The sequence below is a fragment of the Coregonus lavaretus genome (assembly GCF_964263955.1).
Source record: "Coregonus lavaretus genome assembly, chromosome: 8".
Classification (NCBI taxonomy): Eukaryota; Metazoa; Chordata; class Actinopteri; order Salmoniformes; family Salmonidae; genus Coregonus; species Coregonus lavaretus.
This window is the reverse complement of record NC_139995.1, coordinates 15,004,197-15,019,640: the sequence shown is the minus strand read 5'-3', so window position 1 is coordinate 15,019,640 and position 15,444 is coordinate 15,004,197. Positions and strand designations below refer to the sequence as shown.

Sequence of the window (15,444 nt, the reverse complement as noted above, 5' to 3'; positions counted from 1 at the left end):
TTACTGAATCTGATGTCAGCAACAATTAAGACCTTTAATATTTCACACAAATACGAAACTAAAATGATGCAGATACTCCTCTCATCTGTGAATAATTGCCCTTGTCTGTTGCTTGCCCTTGCCGTCAGCGCTGAGCACTCTGATGCCTCCTTTCATTAGTAGACCAATACAGACTCCCCTGTTTTCAGACCAAGTTTGTGGTTTTCTCTGCAATAACAATGGTAATGAGGATCCTGATTATAAATTCATATTAATCCGATCTCATTAGTGAATCTCTGAATGAATATTGACTTGTGTTCTAACAACAACAGGATCAATGCCACCTGTATTACAAAAGCAACAGGATCAAATGAATCTTTAAGTGCAACATACAGGAAGGCTATCAGACAGGCATCTATATTGTAGTGTCATTCAGTTCAAATGATGGCGTCTTTGCCTCAAACCGAACAGTGGAATAGTCGCTTCCTGTAGTACAAATGATTACCAATGATCATATCTAACCATAAATTAGACCTTATTTCCTAGTTGTTTGATGGTATTCATTGCTCTGTAGTAGTAACCACCCTGACTAGTCATTATAGTAGACATATCTGTAGACTAGAAACTAATATCAGTCCAATAGACTAGAAACTAATATCATTCCACAATACCCATACTTGTAATGTACTAACAATTTGTCTAGTAGTCAGTAGACAGTAGCTCCCCCTCCCTAACTCAAAAAAATAGCCAATAATCTCAAGATCTGTCTTTCTTTTCAGACCAGTCTGCTTCCCCCTCACCTCCAAGCACTGCAGTCTCCCACGTGTCCAATGCCACCCGTTCCAACATAGGTATACATGTCACCAATTGTGTTCAGTATGGCAATGAGAGCCATAGGTGGAAATACTGGAAACTCAAGTGATCGCAATGACACAAATACTCTATTTTGAACTTCAATCAATGAAAAACTAACCTAAGTATCGATGTTGAGTTAAAGTCCAGAAAATGGCTCAACAAGCTCACCAACAGACAGTCAAGTTATTGAATCTATTCCATACCCGAAGGTGTGAATGTAGTGTGTTGAAGTTTGAACAGGACAAATATGTCTTTCATTTTTACATTTTAGTAGACACTCTTATCCAGAGCGACTTACAGTTAGTGAATACATATTATAATTTTTTATACTGGCCCCCCGTGGGAATCGAACCCACAACCCTGGCGTTGCAAACGCCATGCTCTATCAACTGAGCTTCCCCCTCACCTCCCTGCCAGCCATTCCCTCCCCTACCCTGGACGACGCTGGGCCAATTGTGCACCGCCCATGAGTCTCCCGGTCGCGGCAGGCTGCGACAGAGCCTGGATTCGAACCAGGATCTCTAGTGGCACAGTTAGCACTGCAATGCAGTGCCTTAGACCACTGCGCCACTCAGGATATTGTCAAGGATTGATTTTTTGGGGCCCAGTCCTCTTTTACACGGCAGAATATTGACCAAACAGTCACCTGAACATTTCCTTGTAACCTTCAACTGGGTAACAACAATAGTGCCGTGGGGCAAGCAAATGTCCATAGCACCATTTGAGCTGAGGGAAATGTCGGCTTAGCCAGGCAGAGTGAGGAGGAGGTGTGAGCTCTTAAGGAGACAGTAATGTTTAGGGGACTGAGATAAGTGGATAAATGGACAACTTTTGAAAGCTGTAGATCAGAATATTTCTGTGTACTGGGTCACTCCTTTCAATAGAGCTCCCTGACTTCGAAGAGCCATCTTTCAGGCATTGTGGCAGGGCCAGGGCTGCGCTCCCTGCTGTGGCAGCAGATGCTTTCTGCAGCCTTTAATACCAGGCTGAGCAGCGCAGTGACAAACACGCCAAGCCCTGGGATATTTTTAGTCAGGCCCTGTGTCACTTAGTCATCATACTAAGCGAATGATGGAAATTACCATAGTTACGAAGTCATACATCAGCATTACCCACGGTGTGTCATTTGTGCTCACAGGGATGGGCAGCACAGACACAGGTGTCCTTGTGTACTGAATTATCACCTGAGCAAATAATGACACCTGAGCAGTAGACACAGTCACAGATTTGCATGTTTGCCTGAGGGAAATGAAGGGGATCGGTTGCTGTTGACCGGCTCAGACCAAAGCTTTATTTTCCAGCTTTAGCAATATGGAGTGATGCATGATTCTCACCCTCACTCCAGGTGCAGTGGTTCTTTGATTTCTTCTAGGTGTCAGAGTCTTCAGAGTCTTTATTAGTCTGTTATTGTCTAGTGTATTCACCACTGTGTACATGAGTTAAACTGCAGTGAGGCACAGGGACTTGCTAACCTCTCATATTTAACATTCCCATTGATGTGTTTACTGTTGTAGAAGAAAAGCTCAATTTTGAAATTGAACCCTTCCACGTGAACCTCTTGAACTCCTCCACATCTTAAGCATATTTTCCATAGGGGTATGTACACTGAATGTACAAAACATTATAATATTGTGTTGCCCCTTTTTATTGTGTTGACTCCAATGCTTTCCACAGTTGTGTCAAGTTGACTGGATGTCCTTTGTGTGGTGGACCATTCTTGATACACACGGGAAACTGTTGAGCGTGAAAAACCCAGCAGCATTGCAGTTCTTTACACACTCAAACTGGCGCGCCTGGCACCTACTACCATACCCGTTCAAAGGCATTTAAATCTTTATATTGTCAATTCACCCTCTGAATGACACACACACAAGCCATGTCTCAATTGTCTCAAGGCTTAAAAATCATTCTTTAACCAGTCTCCTCCCCTTCATCTACACTGATTGAAGTGGATTTAACAAGTGACATCAATAAGGGATCATAGCTTTCACCTGGATGCACCTGGTCAGTCTATGTCATGGAAAGAGCAGGTGTTCTTAATGTTAGGTACACTCAGTGTACAGTACATATGTATTTCAGCAGGGTAAATCTATGTGATTTGAAAACCGATAGCAATCAGTGGTATTGCTTAAGAAAATGAGTCAATAAGCAGGGTTTTGCTTTGTTCATTCGTCTGCAGGTTTCAGTGGATGCATGCTATCTATAGATTTCCATTCAGCTCTGCGGGCTTTCCTTGTCATAACATTTCCATATCATTGCTGTTTTCCTTTGGTCATTTCATTACAAGTGATTCATGAAATGTGTAAAAGTTATTGATAAGCCTTCATTCTGTATCCTCAAGTCGTATTAGGAATGAAACACATAAGCAAACTCCCTGGCCAGCTTTAGATGTAATGTTTTATTGTGTGGATGTAATCTGTCCTCTCCTTACTATCCTTTACTAACCCTGTTCTGCCATTTCTCCCCTCTTCTGTCTGTCAGTCCCAGCCCTGTTGAATATTAGTTCCTCAGTTAGTGACAACTTTGCAAATATCAGCTGGATTCCGGGAAGCGAACAAACAGATTCAGAGTTTTATGTTGCATATATGAACAACCGTAAGCACATATTACTTCTCTGTCCATTTGTAGTCTATTTTGCAGTTATACATGTTTAAGGTGATTTTGAATGTATTGGTAACATCTGAGAAATCTGTATTCCATATTACCGTTACATGTTAGAAATGTTGTTCTGTGTTATTTCATCGAACTCTCTGTAAATAACCTTTAACCCTTGACCCTTCACCCCTCATGAGTACTAACCCTCCCTGATTGTGCACCTTATAGGTAAAGGTAACTGGAAGATCTCTGAGGCAGTTAACATCTCTAAGACTTTCCACATCATTGAGGGGCTGGAGCCTGGGACTGCGTACACTGTGCGCCTTATGACTAAGAACTGGGTTGATAATTCTAGTATTTTTGAAGATGTAATCAGGACCAGGGTTAAAGGTGAGCAGGGATGCAACAGGAAAAGAAGCAAACGCTCTCCCAACCCTCATTCAACTCCCCACCTACATAAGCACCACAACCAATTGAGTCTTATTGAGTACTAGGCCTATGCAGGTGCACCAATGTCCTTGAACGTGTCTCAAGGTATATCATGCATGGTTTTCTCAGTGTCAATAGGATTCCATTTTTTTTCTTCTTCTGTGTGACTTGGTGAAAGGAATCCTGTTTGAACAGCCTCCTCAGTTGATTAATTAGACAAGGGGATTAGCTGTTTAATATTAATACTGGTACATTTCCATTTCAGCGTAACCTGCTGCCTCTCTGCCTCTGCATCAGATAGACTTTGTCGATGTAAACATTCAATGAAGTGTCCTCATGAAAGGCAGAGTCAAGTCAATGTCAAAGAGTCATGTTGCTGTTTATTTTCCTCTCCTCAGGTCTGGCAAGCATCCATGGAGGAATCTCCACTCAGGGCTGGTTCATCGGGCTGATGTGTGCCGTGGCTCTCCTCACACTCATTGCGTTAATCGCCTGCTTTGTCAACAGAAATAAAGGAGGGAAATATTCTGGTAGGTGCTCACTCTCAAACACACACACACTGCACCTTATGAATGCTAACTAATCATTACACTAGGCATCATTATATTTCCATTTAGAGTCCTCGTTACAAAAGATAAATTATACATCACTCTGGACACCGTTATAGATATACTTAAGCTGATATATTATTATTTGTAGAAATATACATCACACCACTGCTCAAAATGTCAACGCTGATATATTTAGAGTATAATGGGAACTTGAATTAATGGGAGCATATGCATTTGTATTCATAACATTTAAATACAGCATATTTGGAATATGCTGAATTTGAATAACAAAGCATACAATGCACAAAATACACAGAAGATATGCAAATGTTATGGTCACATGCCAGTGGTGGTGTGATGCCATAAGCACCAGCCAGGGTATCTTAATGCCAGTCCTGTCTGTGGGGGATGGGGGTTCTTTTACAGTCCCTTTCATCTTTATACACTTATTGGGCACCAGGTTCAGCTCAGCTAATTGCCCATCATGTCAGAAAGACAGTCTAAATCACAGGGCTTTGTTCTGTGTTGCCTTCATTAAACACTACCTCCTGCACTTTCACTGATAGTAAGCTTTCCACTTTGAAATTAGGATTCATTTGTTACTCATATTGTAAATGTTGCTGACATCAAGCACTAATGACTATGTTGTTACTTCAGAATGTGAGAAAACTTGTAAGGTGTTTTAACAGAACATTATTGTGTCTTTATCAACCCTTACAATAAAACATTTGAAAAAACACTTTTTTGCCCACATGAGTCAGACACAGGGTTTTCAGACACATGGTAGGTTCTACATGGATTTTTGACATGTATATTTTTCACGTTTATTTTTCACGTGACTCAGAAACATTTGACTCAGACACATTTCCCAACGATATTATACATTTCACTAGATCCCGGGTCTCCAATGGGAGAAGCCAATGTCTTGACCATTAAACCAAGCGGGTCAACACTTTTTCTCTTCCAATGTATATTTATTATACATTTATCACAATCTCTGAATATTGACTGTTCGATTCAGAATAGGGCAGTCAAATGTTTAACATTTTTATCAAGTTGCTAAAATTTAGCTGTAATTTAAGATTTTTAAAATAAAAAGCATTACAAGAATATTGACGTCTTGATTTTGTCCAAAGTAACGGTTAGCAAAATCAGCTAAATTGATAAAGCACACTTTCTTTAACCTCAATCTCAACTTGTTTTGACATCGCATTGTTGTTTTTAGCTGTATCGATTATGTATTTTGGATGATTCAGTGTATTTTGATTAATGCGATTAACTCTAACAGCCCTAATTCTAAATAATCTCTTTATATAGAAGTATCTGTTTACATTCATTCCAAAAGCAAACATATTCACACATTTTCAAATACATTAAAATCCCTTTTAGGCCTGTGTATTAAATGTAACAAAAACCAATGGACAGCTAACTATAACAGAAGACCAACGTAAGAAGAAGAGACACGCGCTTGCTGCAGTAATACACTGAATGCCTCTCCTTAGTGGTAGCAATTGTTTTTCATGTGAACTTTCAATTCTACATGTGAAAATGAGATTTACACATGTGGAGTTTTCTTAGATGTGAAATTGCAAATGTGATTTTCTCATGTTAAAGGTCCAATGCATCCGTTTTTATCTCAATAGCAATCATTTATGGTTAACAATTAAATACTTTACTGTGATTGTTTTCAATTAAAATTGTCGAAAAGAAACAAGAATAGCCTCTTAGTAAAGAGCAATTTCTCAAGCAAGAATTTTGCTAGGACTGTCTGGAAGTGGTCTGAGTGGGAAGGGGAAAACTGAAAACTAGCTGTTATTGGCAGAGAGGTTTGGAACTCTCATTGGTCTAATAACTAATTTACCGTCTAGTGATGTCACCAGGCAGGCAAAAACTCCATCCCACCATAACAGGCTGATATTTCAGGCTGTCTTTTCAAACAGCTCTTACACTAAAATGGCATCATCATCATTTTCACAATTTCACAGTATTTTTCCAACCTCATAGTGTGGGAATATACACTGAGTGTACAAAACATTAGGAACATGCTTTTTCCATGACATAGACTGACCAGGTAAATCCAGGATAAATCTACTGTATGATCCCTTATTGATGCCACTTGTTAAATCCACTTCAATCAGTGTAGATGAAGGGGAGGAGACCGGTTAAATAATGATTTTTAAGCCTTGAGACAATTGAGACATGGATTATGTATGTGTGCCATTCAGAGGGTGAATGGGCAAGACAAAAGATTAAGTGCCTTTAAACGGGGTTTGGTAGTAGGTTCCATGTGCACTGGTTTGAGTGTGTCAAGAACTGCAACGCTGCTGGGTTTTTCACGCTCAACAGTTTCCTGTGTGTATCAAGAATGGTCCACCACCCAAAGGACGTCCAGCCAACTTGACACAATTGTGGGAAGCATTGGAGTCAACATGGGCCAGCATCCCTGTGGAACGCTTTCGACAACTTGTAGAGTCCATGCCCCGAAGAATTTAGGATATTCTGAGGGCAAAAGGGGGTGCAACTCAATATTAGAAAGGTGTTCCTAATGTTTTTTACACTCAGTGGATATCAAACACAGGAAAATCACGTTTTTGACTGCACTGGGCCTTTAATGTTTTTCAAATGTGAACTTACAATTCACATGTGAGGTGAAAACATGTTATTCTCCTCACAGGTGAAAAGGTGGGTTTAACATATGAACTCTAAATTTAATACATGTGAAAATATGGTTTTGCATGTGAAATTTAAGCTCAACATGTGAAAGCAACCATTTCACCTGTTTTTTTTTGTAAGGGAAGGTAAAAAGTTGTTTCTGGAATGTTATACTGTACTCATGGTACCCTAAAGAATGATCTTTCTCTCTGAGCAGTAAAGGAGAAAGAGGACCTCCACCCAGACCTTGAATCTCAGGGTATGCATGACGACACCTTCTGTGAATACAGGTAAATCACACCTCCAACCACCGTTACATCGAGAATTCAGACAACAGCTCATATTACATTGTACCCAATGTTTTGAATTGTATCACATCATATAATTATATCTCTGCATTTCTCCTGATTTAAAAGAAAACCCCACATGCATGAGCTATACACGGACCCTCACAGACATCCCTGTTCGAGACATGTGATGGGCTGAGTAACATGTAGGCTAAACATGTATGTGGTAAACAGCAACAAACACCCCTGTTGTTGTTGACGAATCAGTGATGTTGATGTGGTATCACCCTATAGGGTGCATTGTGATTAGGTAGATGTGTGGTGGTAGAGCTCAGCTCATTAGCAGGAACAGCCTCATTGTTCAGATGTTACTAATTGTTTCTGAATGGAGCTCAATGAAGGATGGCTGCCTGGCCGCAACACAACCTAGCAGGAGGCTAAAACCAATCTGTGTAATTGAATGCAGCTCGTCTCTGGGGCAGTAATATCTGTGCTCTATTCATTAATCCTCCACTGGTTGGATTCAGAACACACTAACAGAGTGAAACTCAGAGACCCACACTCCACTCCAATCAGTAGAGTCTCACACTCAGAACCTAAATTGGTGTTATGAATCAAAAGTAGCCAAGACATCTTTCCTCATGTGGTCACAGTAAAGTTGAGAAGTAGAGTGGTGTGTATGGTCCTTAAAATATATGGCCCCCAATGTCAGACCACGGGAAAGCACATTTATTGTATTGAACACTATATCAGCCCGACATCCGCATCAATACCCTGTCTTCTTTAAATCACCCCATTCATTGTCACATACAGTACATTGATATACTGTACATGTATAGTTTAAGTACACTTGACATGAGTGCCCCTTACTAGTGCACATATTTGATCATTTTTTCTTCCATCAGTCAGTCAGAGGTAAACATTGCTGCCAAATCACCGAAGCTCTTCATTGAAGCTTTATGGGTTCAAACCTGCCTGTGTCCCTGTCCTCACCAGTAAAGCCTATTGAGTTAAGCCATGAGTGAAATTAGGTGGATTTTAAATCCCCTGTCTTTTTGCCATCGTGTTGTGACACAGTGACAACGATGAGAAGCCACTGAAGGGCAGCCAGCACTCTCTGAGCGGACAGATCAAAGCAGAGGACAGTGGGGACAGCCTGGTGGACTATGGGGATGAGGACGTCCAGTTCAACGAGGATGGCTCCTTTATCGGCGAGTACGCTGGACGCAAGGAAAAAAGGGTGTCCATGGAAGTCAAAGGAACCCCCAATCAGAGCAAAGCGTAAGAGAAAGGAAATGGGGCCATCATCCATCCTTAGGACAACACTTTCATCAGACTGGTGGAGGGGGGGACATAAAGGAAGTACATGACATCATCCATACCAAGCACAATCTCATGTGAAATGTAATGTGTCATTGTCAGCTGCACTGCCATCTTCATTTTATAAAGCTTGTTCTTTTATCAAACTGTAACAGAATGCATCATTTCGAAATGTATATATTATTGTATGTGTGGAGTGTTTTATATTACTACAAATCAGTGAAAACCTTTGAGGCTTTTGCATTTTTTTGTCAAATGCAACAACTGTTTGTAATCCACTCAAATATAAAAGGAAGAAAATAAGAAAAGTCCAGTCCATATTGCTCCTTGTGTTATACTGCCAGGTCTCTCATTCCCAGTCATCTTTTAGCAAACAACACGTGTTAGTGAGCATATGATGTCTGTCTTGTTCAGTTGAAGCAAATATTATTGACATTTTATATTTGAAATGCATTCATTAAATATGATTTTAATATGTGTACAAAAGTTGTTTATTAACTTATTTCCTGGTTTTATACATGACAAAATAATAACAAAATGGATGCCTCAGTTATATCACATGATGAAATACACAAAAGACCTAAGGCAGGTGGGTCATTCCACTGATTAGGTGCCTTTTGAGTAGTGTAACTTGGTCAACATTATATCTTTTTTAACCTAATTTCAATATTCTGTAATAAAGACCAAATGTTAAACTTAATAAAATAAAAAAATTATCCCATCTCAATAGGTTAAATAAATAAAAAATACTATAGTAAGTGCCTATTAAGTGCCAAATATAGTAACAGGGTTGACCGTAACAGGGTTGACGACTTAATCTTGAATCAGCCATAAATCCCCTTGTGACGGGGAATAGAAGCTTGATGTGTGCAACAGGGAAGGGCAATTGAATGCAAGCTTCACAAAAAATGTTTAATTATAGAAAAATGTCTAGCCTGTCTATCTGTAGATAACAGGGTTCATGTGTTATGCTCAACCCACTCAGTTTTACACCACAAAACACCAGAAACACCAGATTTTACACTATGATTTGACTATTATGTTCAATGTTTCTTTTGAAAAAAATATTTAAAAATGAATAGTTTCAATATATTAAAACGAGAGTTCAGTTCACATAACAGGGTTGACCTTAACATGAGGGACAGGTTATTTTTTTTTACCTTAAAATGAATCACTAATCACATTAAATATATAATCATTTTCAGAAATGAGTGTCAAAGCAACAAAATAACTAGGGCTTTACAATGATGGTGAAAACTTGGAGAAACGTTGGGGTTAAGTGGATTACAATCACAGAGGATGCACAGAGCAACATGAATTGTATGTCTATTCATATAAAAAAAATCGGATTTATTGAATTTTCCATGTGGTCTATATTACAGGCCACTTCATTTAATATAACAGGCAATTCAATATTTGTGCACAATTTCTACTTAATATATCCAAGGGACACAAAAGGCACTCATTTCATGGAACGACCCAGGTGCTCTGAGAACGCTCAGTTGATAACGGAAAGTACGTATACTGTTGTTGTAGACATTTCCGATACAATTTCCAAGGTGAAGCTGTGATTCAGTGGTTTTATGTCAGCTCGCTACAACATGCAGACAATTATCAACCGAGTTACCGCTTCATCTAGTTCATCAACATACCAATTAAAGCATGGCTTAATGTTGTTCCAATGTTCTTAGAACAGCCTTGCTCATTACAACTTGCATGCCATTGTAGACACTGCCATTCAACTCCAAAAATGAACCATAGTAGGCCTGTTTTAAAGTCAACCTAAACGTTAACATGATGATTGCTTTCTATTGCATCTTTGTACAAATACATGTACAGCAATTGCATGTGTTTCAGAATGTTTATGGATGTTTTTGATGTTATTAAATTGTTTCACTTTTCATAACCATTGGCCATGGACTGACTGTCCGTCTTTAAACTGTATATAGAAAGAACACTTCAATTTAAATATAAACTATTTGTGCTTTGGGGTTTGTAATAAACTGAACATTCTGCAGAAAGCTTTGAAATGCCATTACAACATCCACTGGTTGGGATGCAGAACATGACTATGCCTATGTTACAATGTGGTAAGTGTTCTGTCTGATGAACATTTTGTTGTAAACAATGCATAACACCATTGGGACATGAATGGGTATACTTTGTGTGGGGCTGATTCTGTTAAGTTACTGTAATTTACTGCATATTTACAGTAATCACTCAATTACATTTTTACCTCACATTGTGCCAAATTGTGTTGGAGCTTCTCTAATTCATAGATTATAGAATGCATATGTTTCTTTAGCTTTGAGTTTAGATATGTATTGACGTCATCAGGTGTTAATTAGGTAGGGACCTTCCTGATAAAGCAATATCATATGCAGAAACAGATCACACTCCAATCATGACAGACTTCAAATCAGACGTCTGAGAACGTGTTTCCAGAGTTGTAAGAACAGTGGGGGGGGAAATGTATTTGAAAAGGTATCACTTCAAGGTCATGCTTGTTTCCAAGGATGTTAATGGATTGTTTAAAACAACTTGTGCCTCAGGAGACTAACATGGGAAATCAAAGGGGTGGGCTCAGTCAGTGGATAAAGGAGCAGGGCTATAATCACATAGATAAGCAGATAGCAGAGAGTAAAGTATCACACTGCTCAGGTCATGATGGGTTGCCCTGTTCCATTTGACTGAACTTTACAAGTCACATTTCCTCCTGTGTGAAGGACCACGTTTGTTCTTTAGGACTCAGCAGACAAAATAAATATGTTAAAGAAAACTGCTATATATATATATATTTTACAGTTTATACATGAGGAACAGCTATATTGGTCAAAGATATGGTCCCTTGGATGGTATGTTACGATAAAATGTTTTTAGCTGTGAATAACCCACTACATTGTGCTCCCTTACCTCTAGTGTAATGTAATTGACTGTAGGGACTAGGACTGAGCCCCTGTGCTCGTGTTACTGAGGCTACTGAGGAATGAATGCAGGAGAGGAGAGGTCAATGACTCAGAACACAAGACGAACCTTTAAGAGCCCCAGTGAAGCCATAGAGAATTTTCAGACAAAGCACTCCCACAGCGTTTCATCTAAATCACTAGGAAAGTTATAAATAATGTACAACTCGGGTCAATGTCAGCATTTGCATAGAAGACCCAGCGCAGGAACAAATGGCTGGATTAAGTAGAGGAGAAATGGGCTCTCCCACACTATAAATCCTTTCCTGTGTCACCAGTTCTAGTTTGTTTCAGATATCCAGGTCCCAGCCGCTGGAGGAACCGAATAAGCAACTTGGTCTCAGAGCATTTCATATTATTCTGTACAAAAATCTGTGATAATCCATTTAGTATGGTATGTAACGTGTAGTATGGTATGTACTAATTTGTGGATAATCATCACCTATTTCGTATGATATATTACGAATTACAATTTGTATTATATGTTACGAATTACAATTCGTATTATGTGTTACGAATTCTAGCTAGGTGGCTAACGTTAGCTAGCTGGCTAACGTTATCTAGGCTAGTGGTTAGGGTTAGGGTTAAGGTTAGGGTTAAGTTTAGGAGTTAGTTTAAAGGGTTAAGGTTAGGGTTAGGATTAGCTAAAATGGTTAAGGTAAGGGGAAGGATTAGCTAACATGCTAAGTAGTTGCAAAGTAGCTAAAAAGTAGTAAAAGTTGCTAATTAGCTAAAATGTTGCTAGACGTTCACATTCTACATCCACCCATCCACCTTGTCCAACCACCCTGCTTTCATTTTTGCCTTAAGTACCCATCTGTCTTATGTAACCATACCAAACATATCATACTAATTTGAGTGTCCCAGATTTACATTCACTAGTCTATGAGACCGAGCTGGAATACAACAGGTGTAGACTTTACGTGAAATGTTTGCTTATTAGAGCCCTTCCTGAGTTAAAAATAATAATATGAAAAATAAAAATAGTAACACAAGAGGATTAAAATACACAAGAATGAAGCTATAAACAGGGAGTACCAGTACCATATCACTGTGCAGGGGTACGAGGTATTTGAGGTAGATACAGTGCATTCGGAAAGTATTTGGACCCCTTGACTTGTTAAACATTTTGTTACATTAAAGCCTTATTCTAAAATGGACAGATTTTTTTTTTCAGTCATCAATCTACACACAATACCCACTCAGTACTTTGTTGAAGTGCCTTTGGCAGCGATTACAGCCTCAAGTCTTCTTGGGTATAACACTACAAGCACACCTGTATTTGGGGAGTTTTCCCCATTCTTCTGTGCAGATCCTCTTAAGCTCTGTCAGGTTGGATGGGGAGTGTTGCTGCACAGCTATTTTCAGGTCTCTCCAGAGATGTTTGATCGGGGTTCATGTCCGGGCCACTCAAGGAAGCTACTCCTGTGTTGTCTTGGCTGTGTGCTTAGGGTCATCTTTTCATTTTTATTTTTACCCCTTTTTCGTGATATCCAATTGGTAGTTACAGTCTTGTCCCATCGCTGCAACTCCCCTACAGACTCGGGAGAGGTGAAGGTTGAGAGCCATGCGTCCTCCAAAACACAATCCTGCCAAGCCGCACTGCTTCTTGACACACTGCTCCCTTAACCCGGAAGCCAGCCGCACCAATGTGTCAGAGGAAACACCGTACAGCTGGCGACTGAAGTCAGCTTGCAGGTGCCCAGCCCGCCACAAGGAGTCGCTAGAGCGCGATGCGACAAGGAAATCCTGGCCGGCCAAACCCTCTCCTAACGACACTGGGCCAATTGTAAGTCGCCTCATAGGTCTCCCGGTCACAGCCGGCTGTGACACAGCCTGGGATCGAACCCGGGTTTGTAGTGATGCCTCAAGCACTGCGATGCAGTGCCTTAGAACGCTGCACCACTCGGGAGATGTGCTCAGGGTAGTTGTCTTGTTGGAAGGTGAACCTTTGCCCCAGTCTGAGGTCCTGAGCACTCTGTGGCAGGTTTTCATCAAGGATCTCTCTGTACTTTGCGCCGTTCATCTTTCCCTCGATCCTGACTAGTCTCCCAGTCCCTGCTGCTGAAAAACATCCCCACAGCATGATGCTGCCACCACCATGCTTCACCGTAGGGATGGTGCCAGGTTTCCTCCGCTTGGCATTCAGGCCAAAGAGTTCAATTTTGGTTTCATCAGACCAGATAATCTTGTTTCAGATGGTCTGAGAGTTCTGCAGAGATTGGTGGAGTGCTGCAGAGATGGTTGTCCTTCTGGAAGGTTCTCCCATCTCCACAGAGGAACTCTAGAGCTCTGTCTGAGTGACCATATGGTTCTTGGTCACCTCCCAGACCAAGGCCCTTCTCCCCCGATTGCTCAGTTTGGCCAGGCGGCCAGCTCTAGGGAGAGTCTTGGTGGTTCCAAACTTCTTCCATTTAAGAATGATGGAGTCCACTGTGTTCTTGGGGACCTTCAATGCTGCAGAAATGTTTTGGTACCCTTCCCCAGATCTGTGCCTCGACACCATCCTGTCTCGGAGCTCTACGGACAATTCCTTCGACCTCATTGCTTGGTGTTTGCTCTGACATGCACTGTCAACTGTGGGACCTTATATAGACAGGTGTGTGCCTTTCCAAATCATGTCCAATCAATTGAATTTACCACAGGTGGACTCCAATCAAGTTGTAGAAACATCTCAAGGATGATCAATTGAAACAGGATGCACCTGAGCTCAATTTCGAGTCTCATAGCAAAGGGTCTGAATACTTATGTAAATAAGGTATTTCTGTTTTTTACTTGTAACAAATGTACAAACATTTCTAAAAACCCGGTTTTCGCTTTGTCATTATGGGGTATCGTGTAGATTGATTTAATCAATTTTAGAATAAGGTTGTAAAGTAACAAAATGTGGGAAAAGTCAAGTGGTCTGAATACTTTCCGAATGCGCTGTGTCCATAACGGCAGGGTAAAGTGACTAGACATCAGGATAGAAAATAATAAGAGTAAACAGTAGCAGCAGAAATATGATGAGTAATATGAATGTATCTGTGTGTGTGCATGTGTGTGTGTGGCATTAATGTTGGCCCTGATTAATGTTTTTGCTGATATACTGGCATTCACATCATGAGGCCATTTTGTGAAATAATCAAGGACATTATGTAACTTTTTATACTTTGTTTCAGTTTAATTATATCTGTTCAAGCACACAGGAACAATTTGGAACAGTAGAAACTGTAAATGTCTTCCAGGGAAGGAGTAATCATTTTCATCAAGTTTGCACAGTCATGGTTTAAATTGTCTTTGGGACTTGAAAGGACAGATATTTTGTTGCTTCATAATCTCCATTGACTTAAATGTAAAGTGTTGTTTTGAATTAAAGACCGAAACATTATCTGTGCCCAACAGGTTGATTTCCAAAGTAAATTTCCCAATTTGTCCCTAGCTAGTATACTTTCCGTATTTTCTGCATGAAAATGAACTCTTTCTGTCCCTCTTATTGTCTTAGCAAGAGTTAGTTACAGTCCATATTCATATTAATGTAAGGCAATCCTACATTACAAGTGTACTGAACTGAAGGGTGATTAATTTGGAGAGTGGCAAAAATGCTAATGCCTGTGCAGGCCTGTGACTCTCTCAAAGCTCTGATGCAGCTGGGACATCTAAGGGAATGATCTCAACACATCGTACTTACGCTGCAAATGAATTGATCCGCAGGTCTCTTGGAGCTGTCAGCAACTCACTTTGTATGAGGCCTTCATTCATCAACACATTTTCCATGTGAGCAGCAACTTTGGGGGGAGAAAAATAGAGCTAAACTTCTCTGCCCTGTCCTAT

General features: G+C 40.2%; 1 protein-coding gene across 1 annotated transcript in view; it reads left to right on the top strand.

The window, feature by feature from the left end:
• The window catches only part of chl1b (cell adhesion molecule L1-like b), a gene marked incomplete at its 5' end in the record, with an annotated part of 29,557 nt that extends 20,410 nt beyond the window's left edge, over window positions 1-9,147 (top strand). The window contains 3 exons of the mRNA XM_084167475.1: window positions 4,257-4,388; window positions 7,279-7,351; window positions 8,426-9,147. Coding sequence (XP_084023601.1) covers window positions 4,257-4,388; window positions 7,279-7,351; window positions 8,426-8,633 — 413 coding nt within the window. The 3' untranslated portion in view covers window positions 8,634-9,147. The remainder of the gene's footprint in view (window positions 1-4,256; window positions 4,389-7,278; window positions 7,352-8,425) is intronic.
• Between the last annotated feature and the right edge of the window lie 6,297 nt (window positions 9,148-15,444).